We start from the raw sequence: 12,399 nt of genomic DNA, 5'->3' as shown, positions 1-12,399 counted from the left end.
CAATGCCCTCTCTTCACTAGTCAGGAACCAGGCAGTTGCAACATCATTCGGAAGCAAAAAGTAGGCGGCCACACCAGCGACAGCCGTCAAAATGCCTTCGATGATCATGATCCATCTCCAACCCTCCTCGATCGCGCCGTGTGGGCCGATTGCTGACAGTCCACGTGCAAGAAGTCCCCCGAAAGCGCCGGCAAGGCTGGCCGAGGTGTAGAAGAGCCCAATCCGGAGCGCCATCTCTCCGCGGGTGTAAAGTGTGGAGAGGTAGAGGACCATGCCTGGAAGAAGACCACCTTCAGCCAGGCCTAGGAAAGCTCGAACGATCAAAAAGCCTGCATAATTCTGAATGAAGCCCAGGCACATGCCAATGATACCCCAGCAGACTGTTAGAAAGCTAAGCCAGATTCGAGGACTGAACTTCTTGAGCACTAGGTTTGAGGGAAGCTCGGCTGCAATGTAAAAGGCAAAGAAAATGGCCAAGCCATTGCCGTATTGATCATTGTTGACGCCGATACTCTTCTCTAGACCGAGGATCTTTGCATTTCCCACATTTGTTCGGTCAAGAAAACTGCAAAGGAAAAGGATTGCGAGAACAGGTAGGATTCTACCAGGCAAGTAAGTTAGAGGTGTGATGATAGGATAGCGGACCATGATATTGGGCATAGTGGCTTAAATGTATAGATAATGACAAAAACTGGCGCCTTACCTCGTATCGAGCTTAAAGAGCAGCTTCCTAGTCAGAGCTTTTTGGTTGGCGTCGCCTTCGACAGAGACATCATGGTCCACGTTGCCAGGTTGATTCCCAGCTTCCTTGCCATGGAACTTGTCGAGGTCGGGGGGCAATTCACACTTTTGTGGAAACTCGTCATCGCCGGCGACAGCGGGCATTATGTCCTTCTCTAGGCTGTATAAGTTGGACGAGGCTGAAGTCGTCAGGATCCTGGACCCACTCAAGGAGAGCCAAGACAGGTATCAGATTGAGGATGAAGGCGAGGAGACCTTTGACTGGTGATGCTAAGAGACCAAGAAATACTAAGACGCAACCAAGGCGGGAGAAGGAGACGGGGAACGAGGTTTCTGCATTGGAGATATAGTATTCAAGTAATTAAATAGAGGATTTGACCTAAAACCTTCCCAAGGGTCGTCCCCAGGTAACCAGTCCATCAGAGTGATCATTAATCATCTGTGGATCTTGCCGACTTTATCCCCGCGCATAATTGACTTGTGATCAAGATTAATGTCCGGGGAGAGAAACACGGCAGAGGGACAGTAACACAAGGACACAAGGCTACTGGGGAGTTGTACCAATGATCCGGTTGATCAAAGCTGAAAGGGGATTACTCCATAGTCTTGCATTTCCCAATCAGAAGTAGGCGGGTAAATCTGCATAGGAACAGACATGACGGACCGTAAGAGCAGTGACAAGATCGTACAGCATCTGTACATATGCGTAGATCAGTGACCAGGATGAGGATGTGGGAGGATGTGGGAGGATGGTGGTTGGAAGAGCGGATGATGGTTTTGCAGGCTGGTGATAAAACAATCGCCGAACGAGGCAAGAGCGACTTTTGAGGGGTATCAGCTAGTCCATATACAGCTTAGTCAATATAAAAATAGGGCCGAGGCTCCTTTCTTCGGCCTGGCCTCCGACCTGGCCGTCGTCCTCACCCTCCACCATACGAATCTCCCTCGTCTCGCCCCAGCAATATCTAACACTTTAAAGTGTCTAGCCTCGCGATCGACTGGTCCTCCATCCCTTGTTTCCACACCTAAATTGCTACCTTGTGCCGTTCATGCCTGACAGTACCTGGGGAAAGCCAGCACCTGACAAGGCTTGGCGATCAGAGCAGAATCTGTCTTCATCACAAACCCGTAGTAAGCTGGCCTTCTAGTCTACAGTGTTGGTTGACCAGCATGAAGAACTTACCTTGCATCTTCAGATCTTCATATTGGCAAGATTACGTTTCATCCACAGCCTGCACCTAAGTTCAACGACAAGGTCCCAGCCAGCATGTCGAAGCTCTCAAACTCGCTCAAGGCGCTCATCAACGCCACTCATGCCAAACCTGATATGTTACCCGCACCGCCAAAGATTCGGTCGACATTCGCCCGGATAGCCGAATCAGCCAAAATAAAGAATGTCGGGATTCCGGCCTGGCTCACCATTTCAACCGCCACAACCATGACGATGAATTCACCATCTTCCCTCGTGGAGTTGTATCACTATACCCAGTCACTTCCCGACGCCCCTTCCGGGCCCAAAACCATTGAACTGATGAGAGAGGTCGGATTGAAGTGTATATCATTCAATGGGATCCCTCGAAGCATCAATTGTCTTGGCGCTTTCAAGGAGGGTCTTCCCCAGGATGTTTTCAGCCAAATCACGCCTCCCCCGTCTCGACAATTGACGCCAGAGAACCTCAAAGATCGTCTGGAGGGTGGCTGGAACCTGTGGGCTTCGGTTTATCGTCCTTTTGAGAACAAGTTGTACGACAAGCTTGCCGCATCTCATCCAAATCTGCCCGTACATATTTTGAACGCGCACTACGGCACTCTGTTGGGAAATCCTCCCACGCCGGACACATCGGTCAATGTTGGGCGAGTTCTGACATCGTTGGTTGCCATTGCCTGCCTCAGGTCACAGACTGGTGTCGGTCCACAGGTCGTCAGTCACTGTTTCGGTCTTCGAAAGGCCTTCGCTGACGGCACGGCGGAAAAGGACGTTGAGGGAGCCGAGTGGTTGGCCACGGACGAGGGCAACCAATGGATACTCCACACCATTGATGAGCTTGTCCAAGGTTTGAGTGGCGGAGCAGGAACCACCTTTGCTCCGGGCTATGCTTCGGATAATTTAAAGGCGAAGCTGTGAGAGGGAATCCTCTAGCAGTTATCACTTTGATCTGTCCAGCATAGCTTGATATAGAAATGGTACATAAACAATATACATAGTATCTTTGTCGTATCAAAGTGGATCAAAAGTATAGAGGTCGGTATTTTCAATGCATTGGCGTTATACCATCTCCATCACAGTTCATTGACGTGTGCCCAATCACTAGACGCTACGGTATTCAATATTCGAATGAGACACGGCTCACACTTCTGGAATCATCAATGTCTATAGTCGTGGGGTTTCTGCTAACGGACCATTGATCCATGAGCCCCCATCGTTTTGGACCTCAGACCTCTTCTTGTCATCGCTCAAGTGCAACAGAAAATAAATGTTCAACCATAGAATTCCATTTCACGGTGTGCGGTGTCGTGGGAGGATTCTCACCAACACCAACCTATCCCAACATTACTAATCCATTTGACCCAGAGGATCTGCGACCACAAAACTGGCATCGGTGTTTGCTTTGACGTGATCAACGGTGACACCAGGCGCAAGTTCGGTGAGGGTCAAGCCTCCGTCGATTCTGTCCACCTGGAAAACGCACAGATCCGTGATAATGGTGCTGACAACCTTGGCACCAGTCAAAGGCAATTTGCACGTCTGGACAATCTTGCTCTTGCCATACTTGTCGACATGGTCTGTGGTGACGACAATCTTGGTCTGGTTTGGGTTAGACACCAGATCCATGGCGCCCCCCATGCCTTTAAACACTTTACCGGGGATCATGTAGTTGGCCAGATCGCCCGAGGCCGAGACCTCAAGCGCTCCCAGGATGGACACGTCGACATGCCCACCGCGGATCATGCTGAATGATTCCGATGAGTCGAACGTCGAGGCCCCCGGTACTAATGTCACAGTTTCCTTGCCGGCGTTGACAATATCTGGGTCAACCTCGTCCTCGGTCGGGTATGGGCCCATGCCTAGGATTCCATTTTCAGACTGGATCCAGACCTTGACGTCCGAGGGCAGGAATGATGGTGCCAGCGTAGGCATGCCTACTCCTAGGTTGACGTACATGCCGTGCTTCAGTTCTTTTGCCGCCCGCCGGGCGATGCGATCTCTTCGTACTAGCGCCTCGGGTTTGGTGGATGAGTTAGACGAGGCTGATGTATTTGAGGCATCCGAGTCATTGCCTGTGTCTGATGGCCGGGTTTTCTTGATTTCCAATTTCTTTTCCACTGTCGCAGGCACCACTCGGTCGACATAAATCCCGGGAAGGTGTACATCGTTGGCATCGATGGACCCCACCGGCACAATGTTCTCTGCTTCGACAATCGTCAGACGGGCGGCCTTGGCCATGATGGTTCCAAAAGCCTTTGTGGTATATCGAAATTGACAATTCCCAGCCTCATCGACCTTCCAGGCCCTCAAGATGGCCACGTCACCAGGGAGTGCCGTCTCCATGACATAGGTTTTGCCATTGAAGATTCTTGTTTCACGGGGCTTGCCACCTTCCAGTACGGCGGACTTCTTGGTAATGGGATCAACAGGACCTAGTCGCGTGGGAATGCCTCCGGTCTGGATAAAGGTGGCGACGCCTGTCGGGGTGAAGAATGCAGGAATACCTGCACCTGCGGCACGGATCCTCTCCGCAAGAGAACCCTGAGGACATAATTCAATAGCGATTTGGCCAGACAAGTACTTTTGTTCGAGGACCTTGTTATTGCCCAGGTAAGATAGGATGCACCGAGTGATCTGCCCTGACTTTGTGAGTGGCGAGAGCCCTCCAGCCCCTGCAGCGCCAGCATTGTTGGAGACAGCCGTGAGGTTGCTGAGACTATCTCCGCGTCGCACCATGGCAGAAATGATGGTTTCGGCGGTTCCACAAAGCCCAAAACCAGCACTGAGCACGACTGAACCAGATTGAAGGTCGGCTACCGCTTCGTCCGCATCATGGAAAACCTTTGATCTTGTCCTGTCGATCACGGGTTGGCTTGTGGCGTTATTTGATCGGGAGGCTCCCAATCCTCGCTGTCTAGAGGAAGAAAAGAAGCGGGACTGGCTTGAAGAGAGAGGATATGTCCTGGGTATCTGGAGATGCTTGGATGCTATTCTGGACCGACCAATGCAGATGCTGATACTGCATATAGGAGTAGAGCAGGCATTGTTGATGCCAAGAAGCAACGTTCGCCTGGCCGCCATTGGATAACAATGGATCAACACTCAAGAAAAAGCTCAATGATTGTGATCAGATCTATGGCAGGAAGAAGGGATGTCTGGCAATAACAATGGGAAGAGTGAATAAGACAGAAATCCAAGACAAATGATTGTTGACGGGGGTCGAGACAGACCGGCAGAATCTATTGAATACTAAGGTAATCATGGTTTATTAATTTATCCGATGCATCAACATGACGTTTGAAAACACCTCGAGATGGATGGGTAATCTTGAAGCCTACCGGGCAGAGACGGCAACATTTTTGGGTGCTTGTTCCGATCTGTTTCCGGCATCGGATGATGATTTTTGTTATTTTGGTGTTTTGGTGAAGCTGAAGGCAAATCATTCCCTGAAGCCGGGGAAGGCCGGGGCTAAGAAGGGAGATTTTAGTCAGACGTGGTATATTATTCGCCCAAATCAACCTCCGAAGGGCTTTCTGCACGCAACTATCACACATGCCAACGCGTCACATTCCATATTTTCTTCGTCAGACAAAAAACTCACATTTGCACGTGCCTAATCCCCATCTTCGGTCATAGATTTGTCGCCGTCAGTATCTCATACCGTACCTTGGGTCTCTCGACTTCATTCCCCCATAGTCGTGTGAATCCAATCTATGAGCCAAACATTGGTAGTATCGCTCGGGGCATCATATTGCAACAGGTAGAACACAGTTCATAGGGAGCAATTGAACTGCCCACGTATGCCATACAACAACAGCAATCCTCCTTGGTTCCTCAATTCATCAAGTCAAAGTCTTGTTCTGGTGGAGTTGCCGACATCTCCAAAGGCTATCGTATACAGTGATTAAACCTACATCTCACATATTCTCTGCCATAGTATACACGGATCAACCGTCTGGCTTGGCATAACCTGAGATTGGGAGGTTCGATATGGTCGCCACCAAGAAGCAAAGTCAGCCTTTCTGGCTTGGGTGAGAGGTACAAATGACCTCAACTGAGGACAATGTTATTGACGATCAACAGCGGTGCCGCAGCTTCAATGGCAGCATGCTTCAGTATGTGACACGACAACTCGATGAAATCGAAGCTGACTTGTTCCGTCACCAGCCCATCCGATTGATCAGACCAAATAGTAAAACATCCTCACGCCAAGATCAACACAGCTGCTGACCCGTCATAGTCGCATGCAGGTCATGCAAAAGCCTCCAAACATGCTCCGGACATTGTTGACTTTTGCCAGTCGAGACGGTTGGTTCTGCGATTATCCATCCCAATCTCCAAGAAAGCTGACCACTTCTCTTAGGCATCCGCTCTTTATGGTGGGGCATCAGCGCATCAATGCTGCGACAATCAACTTACTCAACTGCTCGGTTCGGGCTTTATAACTACTTCGCCAAGGCTGCCCGACAGCGGACAGGACAACAGCGTCTGTCAAGCTCTTGGGAAATCGCGTGCGCAGCACTGGCAGGAGGGATGGCTGGTGTCGTCGGAAACCCCACTGAGGTCCGTCTATACCGCATTATCAGAGACGAGCAACAGACTGACAACATCGACAGGTGGCCCTGGTGAGAATGTGTGCCGATGGAGCTAAAGCTCCTGGTCAGAGATTTGCTTATAAACATGCGTTTGATGCCCTTCTGAGGATCAGCCGTGAAGAGGGCGTTGCGACCTTTAGCCGAGGACTGGCGCCCAATATCGTTCGCAGTGTCATTATGAGTGAGTTCAAACCCGTCTCTCTAAGACCTCGTGGCTTTCATCAGCCGAGTAAATCGGGCCCGCTTATGTTCACTGATTCGTCGCTTAATCACGTTTTCTGACGGAGAATAGATGTGTCGCAGATTGCCACGTAAGCTCGTTTCTTGAGAACCTCTGTCGATGCACAGTGTGACTGAACATGCCAAAGCTATTCCGCAGCCAAACGACAACTCTTGTCCACCTTTGATTTGGAAGACGGTATGCCAGTTCACTTCCTTGCTTCCCTTTTAGCAGGAACAGTGGCCACTACCGCCTGCGCCCCAGCCGACGTGTTAAAGAGTCGAGTACAAAACGCAGTGGCAGTGGACGGAGTAAGACCGGTATGCTGGCACAACCTCCAGAACTCGCCAACTTGATGAACGGCTGACCAGACTTTGCAGAGCGTCGTCAATATCGTTACCGAGTCCCTTCGCACCGAAGGCCCACGGTTCTTGATGAGAGGCTGGACTCCTGCCTGGCTTAGACTTGCGTAAGTCTGCAAGGACTAATCTTGGTCGTTTGCTCGTGGTTTTAACTCTCTGCAGGCCTAACACCGTATTGACCTTTGTCTTCATTGAGCAGCTGCAGAAGCTTGTCAACATGTCACAAGACGCCAGAGAGACCAGGAGTGCCACAGGCGTCATATCTCCTCAGAAACTCTGATCCCGCGACTAACAGAAAGAGCCATTCGAAAGATAGTCTTGGCGCATAGTCGATAAATTCCCGTGGTCGGGACGTACGATTACCATTGACTAAGTGGACAAGGATAATAAGACTTTCCATTTTCAGGCCACATTTGGCCAGTCGAGCCAATCGACAAACATTGTTTCATCGAGTTGAAACAATTCTTGAGATGCACTAGCATTGTTGATGGCCTCGAGAATCTGTTCATCCGTCATGTCAAAGACGTAAGGCTCGTTCGAAGCTGCTGGGGCAGGGATGGCGGTAGGGCGTGGCGAGGCGTAGCTAAGATCCTGCACCGGCTGAGAAGGATTCGTCAGATTCGGCGCCGGGGTTTGGGCGTCTTCCTGTGGATTGAGCATAGAACTTTGGAAGATTCTCCGAATGTGTCTGGCAAATAGAACCGAGAGTCCATCACGGTGCTTCGGAGTGCTTCCAATGCGTTCCAGAACAGCAATGACTTCTTCGATCAAAGTACGCGCGTTTGGTGCAAAAATCGCCCGATTGCCGAGTTCAGAGGTTCCGAGTGCAAGAGCAAAACAGGCAGCGAAGGATACCATGATGACCGTATTGTTAGGCATCGACTTCAACCGTCCTTCCCCTTGAACAGCAGCGCGCATCACATTCATAGCCGAAGCCAGCCCTGCAGCGCGGAAGAATTGTTTGACATCTGTAGAAGCTGTAGGGTGGTTGACAACGCTGCAATAACATGAAAGTTTGGTGTGAGACACCAGGATCTCGACATAAGGCGGAAGTTGTCCTTGGGCAAAGTCAGCGCGGTTGATTAAACTTGTTTCGAAGGTGCTCTACCGTCTCCTTGAGTGATTTGTAAGGACCACACAGCATACCATTGCTCGAAAAATCGATCAATCTTGTCCTTGAGACTATGAGCAGTTAGTAAGGGGTCGGGAAGAGGGTCAAGCTCGGCGAGCAAGATTTACGGCGACCACGCGCAAGGTGCAGACTTACAAACGGACGGCGGGCGAGCCCCCATTGACTCCTTGGCTACCGTCACAGAATTCGCGGACCCCGGATATCAAGCCGACCTGGAGGAATTAGTGATGTGGGAGGAAAGGTTTGTTGGAGTGGCGCACCAGGTCTCTTCGCAGCACCGCTGCAGAGATGATACTGCCATCCCATCGGTCTGCAATATCAGAGATGTGCCATGTGTCACAGCTCTCTACCAATGGACCGATCGGGACAGCATACGGTCTGCCACGAGCTAAACAAATTCTCCAGGGCAAGTTAGCCAGTATGCAGACGTGCAGAAGGGCAAACACTATACCCTCGATCAAGAACAAATAAAGCAAGCCAAATCCTCTCGCGCAACCGTAACAATCTGCGACCCCATGCAGAGGTGGGGTCTACGTTGGGAAAGCCGTCTAGTTGTAGAGCCTTGGCAGCATCGATGCATTCTGCTTTGGCAATCTTGTCTAGAAAACCTGGCGGGCGGATGGTTGGAGATGGGACAACAATTTTGTTGAGCTGGAGATCCAGCGCAATGGTCAATGCCATTGACAAATACGCGCAGGTTTCATCGTCTGCCCAATGCCTTGCTGGTTTCATCCAAGGGACGTTGACCATGAAGGCCAAGACAATCTCGACAGAGCGATTACGATTTGCAAGAACCTTTCGAGCCAGATCATTGCGATGATTGGACAATCTCTTGGATAGTGCTTCGGCCTTTGGTAGGAATAGAGCGGCAGCTGCCAAAATCGAGGTAAACAAAAAAGCTGACCTGCCGCGGACAAAAGCAGCGGTGTGAAGGGTAGGGTCAAGACCCCACCGTGTATGTGCCAATCGTTCGTGGAAATACGCAAAGAGCGATTCAGCTTCTTCGGTTGTGACCAGGCCCATCTCAATTGGATCCAATTCAGGAGAATTGTCGAAGGTTGGCTGCAGGGAACCAAAAAACTGGGTCAATTCTGCTTCTGCTCCATTGACATCAGAAGCAGTTGGCTGAGGCACGGCTCCTGCAGGCGAGGTGGACATTGTTGTCGACGGGGACTGGGCAGGGAGAATTGAGGCCATCGCGAGAAGCTGGAGGGGGTTGTCGGCATGATTTAACGCGAGCTCCTCAGGCTTCTCCGTTGGAGCATCGGGCGGAGACATGTCATGGGTTGAGAAGTCGCGAGACCCGCCAGTGCTTTCACCAGGGACTAGACTTCTCCGGGCTTGAGGAAAGGGTGGCGGACCTTTCTCGTTGGGAGTCAAGGAACTAGACTGGCGACGAATTTGCGATGTGGCAAGTGGAGGAGAAGTGATGAGTTGTCGCAAGTCTGCATCAACGTCGAGATTTTCCAGGGTCAAGGATGAGCCAGAATCTTTGGATCGTTTCAATGCTTGTTCGACTTGATAAATGGCCTTCTCGAGCCCGCTTCGTTTACTAAGGGAGGGAGTCAGCATAGGAGGAAAGCGGAAAGATGCTGGGACTTACTTCTTAACGCCCTTATACCGGCCGACATGGTACTCGGGAGTAACACAATGCAAGTTGGCCTGTTGACACTTGCGACAGACGGTGGCGGCAGGATCACGTGTGCATTTGACCTTGCTTCGACGACACTCTAGACAGGCAGCTTGCTTGGCCGGAGTGGCAGCTTGCTTGACATCTCGGTCGGGTGAAGAATTTGATGCCATGCCTCGAATAGTCCATAGTCGCAATCAGGGCATCTTTGCGTGTTGTAGGAGGGGTGATTATGGAGACTGGAGCTCGCCCCGTGGCGGGCACTAACGATAGAGAGACGAAAAGGAGGGATTGGTCTTGGAATGAAAGAGCGGACTGGAGTGATATTCGTTCAGATTCGAGATGCCTATTAGTCGTGGCCGACCCAATTGGGCAGGGATTGCTGTAGATGTTGGTATGTTCATCAGTCTCGTCTCGCGCCAAAGATGAAATGAAGTCGAGAAGAAGATGAAGCCAAGCCAAGTCACGTGTGCATGACCTAAGCGAGCATTGCACATCATGTTTTTGCGAGATTCTCCGTAGCGTCAGCGCGTTTCCCCGCGTGGCGCCCCGCATTCGGAGATCAGTGCCCACGGTGCCCTGGAACGCCTGGACAAGCGTGACCGGGGTGCCTAATAACATAAAACCTCCCTAGCCCATAGTTGCTTACCTTTATTGGTAGACACATCAACATGGACGCGTTTTTGTCTCTTGGTCCTTGATTGTTTTCGAGGCATGGATGCATTACTTACATTGTTTTGTCAATTCTATATTGACGAAGAGTGTGAAGGAGACTCTCTGGGTTGATGATTTAGTGCATTCACACGTGACCATCGCACAGAGTGAGAACCGGACCTGGAGTCTGGAACCTGTCATGTTGGTGCCGTGACAAGAGAGTGTGACACCAGCCACCTGAGGTACCCATGGCAAGTTGCCAGCCACCCCCAGACACTCACGACGCTCTAGAGCTTCTAGGTCCTTAGCCTTGTCATGTACGGAGTACCTATGCGTAGTCGACGTGTCCAGGAGGGAGGCAGGGAAATGGCATTGTCAGGCACAAAACATGGTGCAGTACCTTTCTCGATTTAAGGGGACCAGATCAGTGTCAGACAGAATCCGAAGGGGCCGAGGGGGCGGCTCCTAGCCTCGAACCGCCAGCCCAAGCACCTAAACCGCAAACAATTAATTAGGTACGAAACCAAACGAGAGTGTCATCCCCCTCCACACCCTTTTTGAAACTTGAGCCGCTCCCCCTTTAATCACTTTAATCATCTCACATTTGTCGCAAACTCTACTCTTTTCCTGCTTCGAAGAAGGAATGTTCCAAAACCGCTGTATCATCTTGATCCAAGTCTTTTGTCTTCACGTCGTCACTTGAACTCGGCTCTCTTTTCCTTGATTATCATGCCTAACAGACCTTAATGACCCACTAGCCTGAGATGCGTCACTAAACAGCTGGCACCATCACAACGTGTCTTGTTTTCTATTTTACTGTAAAGGCACTTCTATCTGTTGCTTGCGACACGATTCTGAACTGCAGACGCCATCATCATGGAGAATCTTTACCACATCTACCAGAAACGCGAGAAATGCAAGAATGAGGATCCAGCCTTTGATGCGTGCGAAAGATATGTCAGCGAATTCACCAAAACGGGCATCCCTCTTATCATTGGCTTGTCGTAAGTACCTGTGTCGATGGTTGGAAGGGCAGCCATCTTTGCTCCGGAAAAATCACTCGTACCCCCCGAGTATATGGTGGTAGCATGTGTCAAACTGACCGCCGATAGTCTCTTTCTAGTCGTTGGCACTCTCGTCTTCTTCATTGTTCGTCGACAGCGAAGGCGACAGGATGCGGCAGAGAGGGCCAAAGAACGCATGATTGACGACAATGTCGAGCTGACTTGGATTCCTGTCGCCAACAAGTCCAATGATGATGGACACCAGTTCTCTCTTCCTGGCCTGGACGAGAAAACTACTGCTCCGCCAGCTTACCCTGCCCAGGTATATCCTCCCAAGGCCTATCGAAAAGACCGGGGTCGAAGAGGTTCTCGGGATTCGGATTACGTCTAGTCAGCAAGGCCAAACAGAACAGCATATGTGCCTGTTCAGGGGTATTTCCTGGGGCACATTCTGCGGCTTTCTGTTTAATGCATCATCACATCGAGCCAATTGCGCATTTTCGACCTACGTAGAGTGTGGATCAAGCAACGAAATCTTGTCAGTGCACGACCTTGTCCTGATTATTTCAATTCATTGTTAAGCGCTGGCGTTCATATGACGTTTACGGCCTGTAGTAGCCCAAGGCGTCTGTCACAGTCTGGATATGCTCCTTTTACAAACTTCTATCACCTTTTTTCAATTGCATATTCAGCATCGACGAACCTGTCTCTCATGCCTGTACATACACCTCAGTATCCAAGCCTCTGTCTCCCAAGAGATTTCCTTTTCACGTAACGATCCCGTGGAAACTTCCGTGTTGCTAAGCTCTCCGTTATATGTATTCGTAGATCTCGTGACTTTCTTCAGATCTTGT

The 12,399-nt window shown here is 50.6% G+C and overlaps 4 protein-coding genes across 4 annotated transcripts; 2 read left to right on the top strand and 2 right to left on the bottom strand.

Moving 5' to 3' along the window:
• The first annotated feature begins 1,659 nt into the window (after positions 1–1,659).
• On the top strand, positions 1,660–2,988 carry PV10_07977 (uncharacterized protein). Its single transcript, XM_016372945.1, has 2 exons — positions 1,660–1,872; positions 1,938–2,988. Exons 1-2 carry the CDS (start codon positions 1,791–1,793, stop codon positions 2,864–2,866), a joined length of 1,011 nt encoding a protein of 336 aa, XP_016219856.1. The 5' UTR covers positions 1,660–1,790; the 3' UTR covers positions 2,867–2,988.
• Positions 2,954–5,184, bottom strand: PV10_07976 (uncharacterized protein). The gene has a single exon (XM_016372944.1). It carries the CDS (start codon positions 5,027–5,029, stop codon positions 3,296–3,298), a length of 1,734 nt encoding a protein of 577 aa, XP_016219855.1. The 5' UTR covers positions 5,030–5,184; the 3' UTR covers positions 2,954–3,295.
• Positions 5,185–5,503: 319 nt separating this feature from the next.
• On the bottom strand, positions 5,504–10,282 carry PV10_07974 (uncharacterized protein). Its single transcript, XM_016372942.1, has 6 exons — positions 9,861–10,282; positions 8,709–9,809; positions 8,518–8,656; positions 8,393–8,469; positions 8,234–8,307; positions 5,504–8,183 (listed from the first exon to the last, which is right to left on the bottom strand). Exons 1-6 carry the CDS (start codon positions 10,058–10,060, stop codon positions 7,528–7,530), a joined length of 2,247 nt encoding a protein of 748 aa, XP_016219853.1. The 5' UTR covers positions 10,061–10,282; the 3' UTR covers positions 5,504–7,527.
• Positions 5,939–7,405, top strand: PV10_07975 (uncharacterized protein; the record flags this gene model as incomplete). The annotated part of the gene is made up of 10 exons (XM_016372943.1): positions 5,939–5,979; positions 6,032–6,063; positions 6,116–6,140; positions 6,189–6,256; positions 6,312–6,511; positions 6,565–6,724; positions 6,836–6,854; positions 6,912–7,074; positions 7,144–7,232; positions 7,288–7,405. The coding sequence occupies 10 exons, from the start codon at positions 5,939–5,941 to the stop codon at positions 7,403–7,405; spliced, it is 915 nt and encodes a 304-aa protein (XP_016219854.1).
• Positions 10,283–12,399: the final 2,117 nt, after the last annotated feature.

Source organism: Exophiala mesophila (assembly GCF_000836275.1).
Source record: "Exophiala mesophila strain CBS 40295 unplaced genomic scaffold supercont1.6, whole genome shotgun sequence".
Lineage (NCBI taxonomy): Eukaryota > Fungi > Ascomycota > Eurotiomycetes > Chaetothyriales > Herpotrichiellaceae > Exophiala > Exophiala mesophila.
Note: the sequence above shows the minus strand (reverse complement) of the source record. Positions and strands in the feature narration are given on the sequence as shown.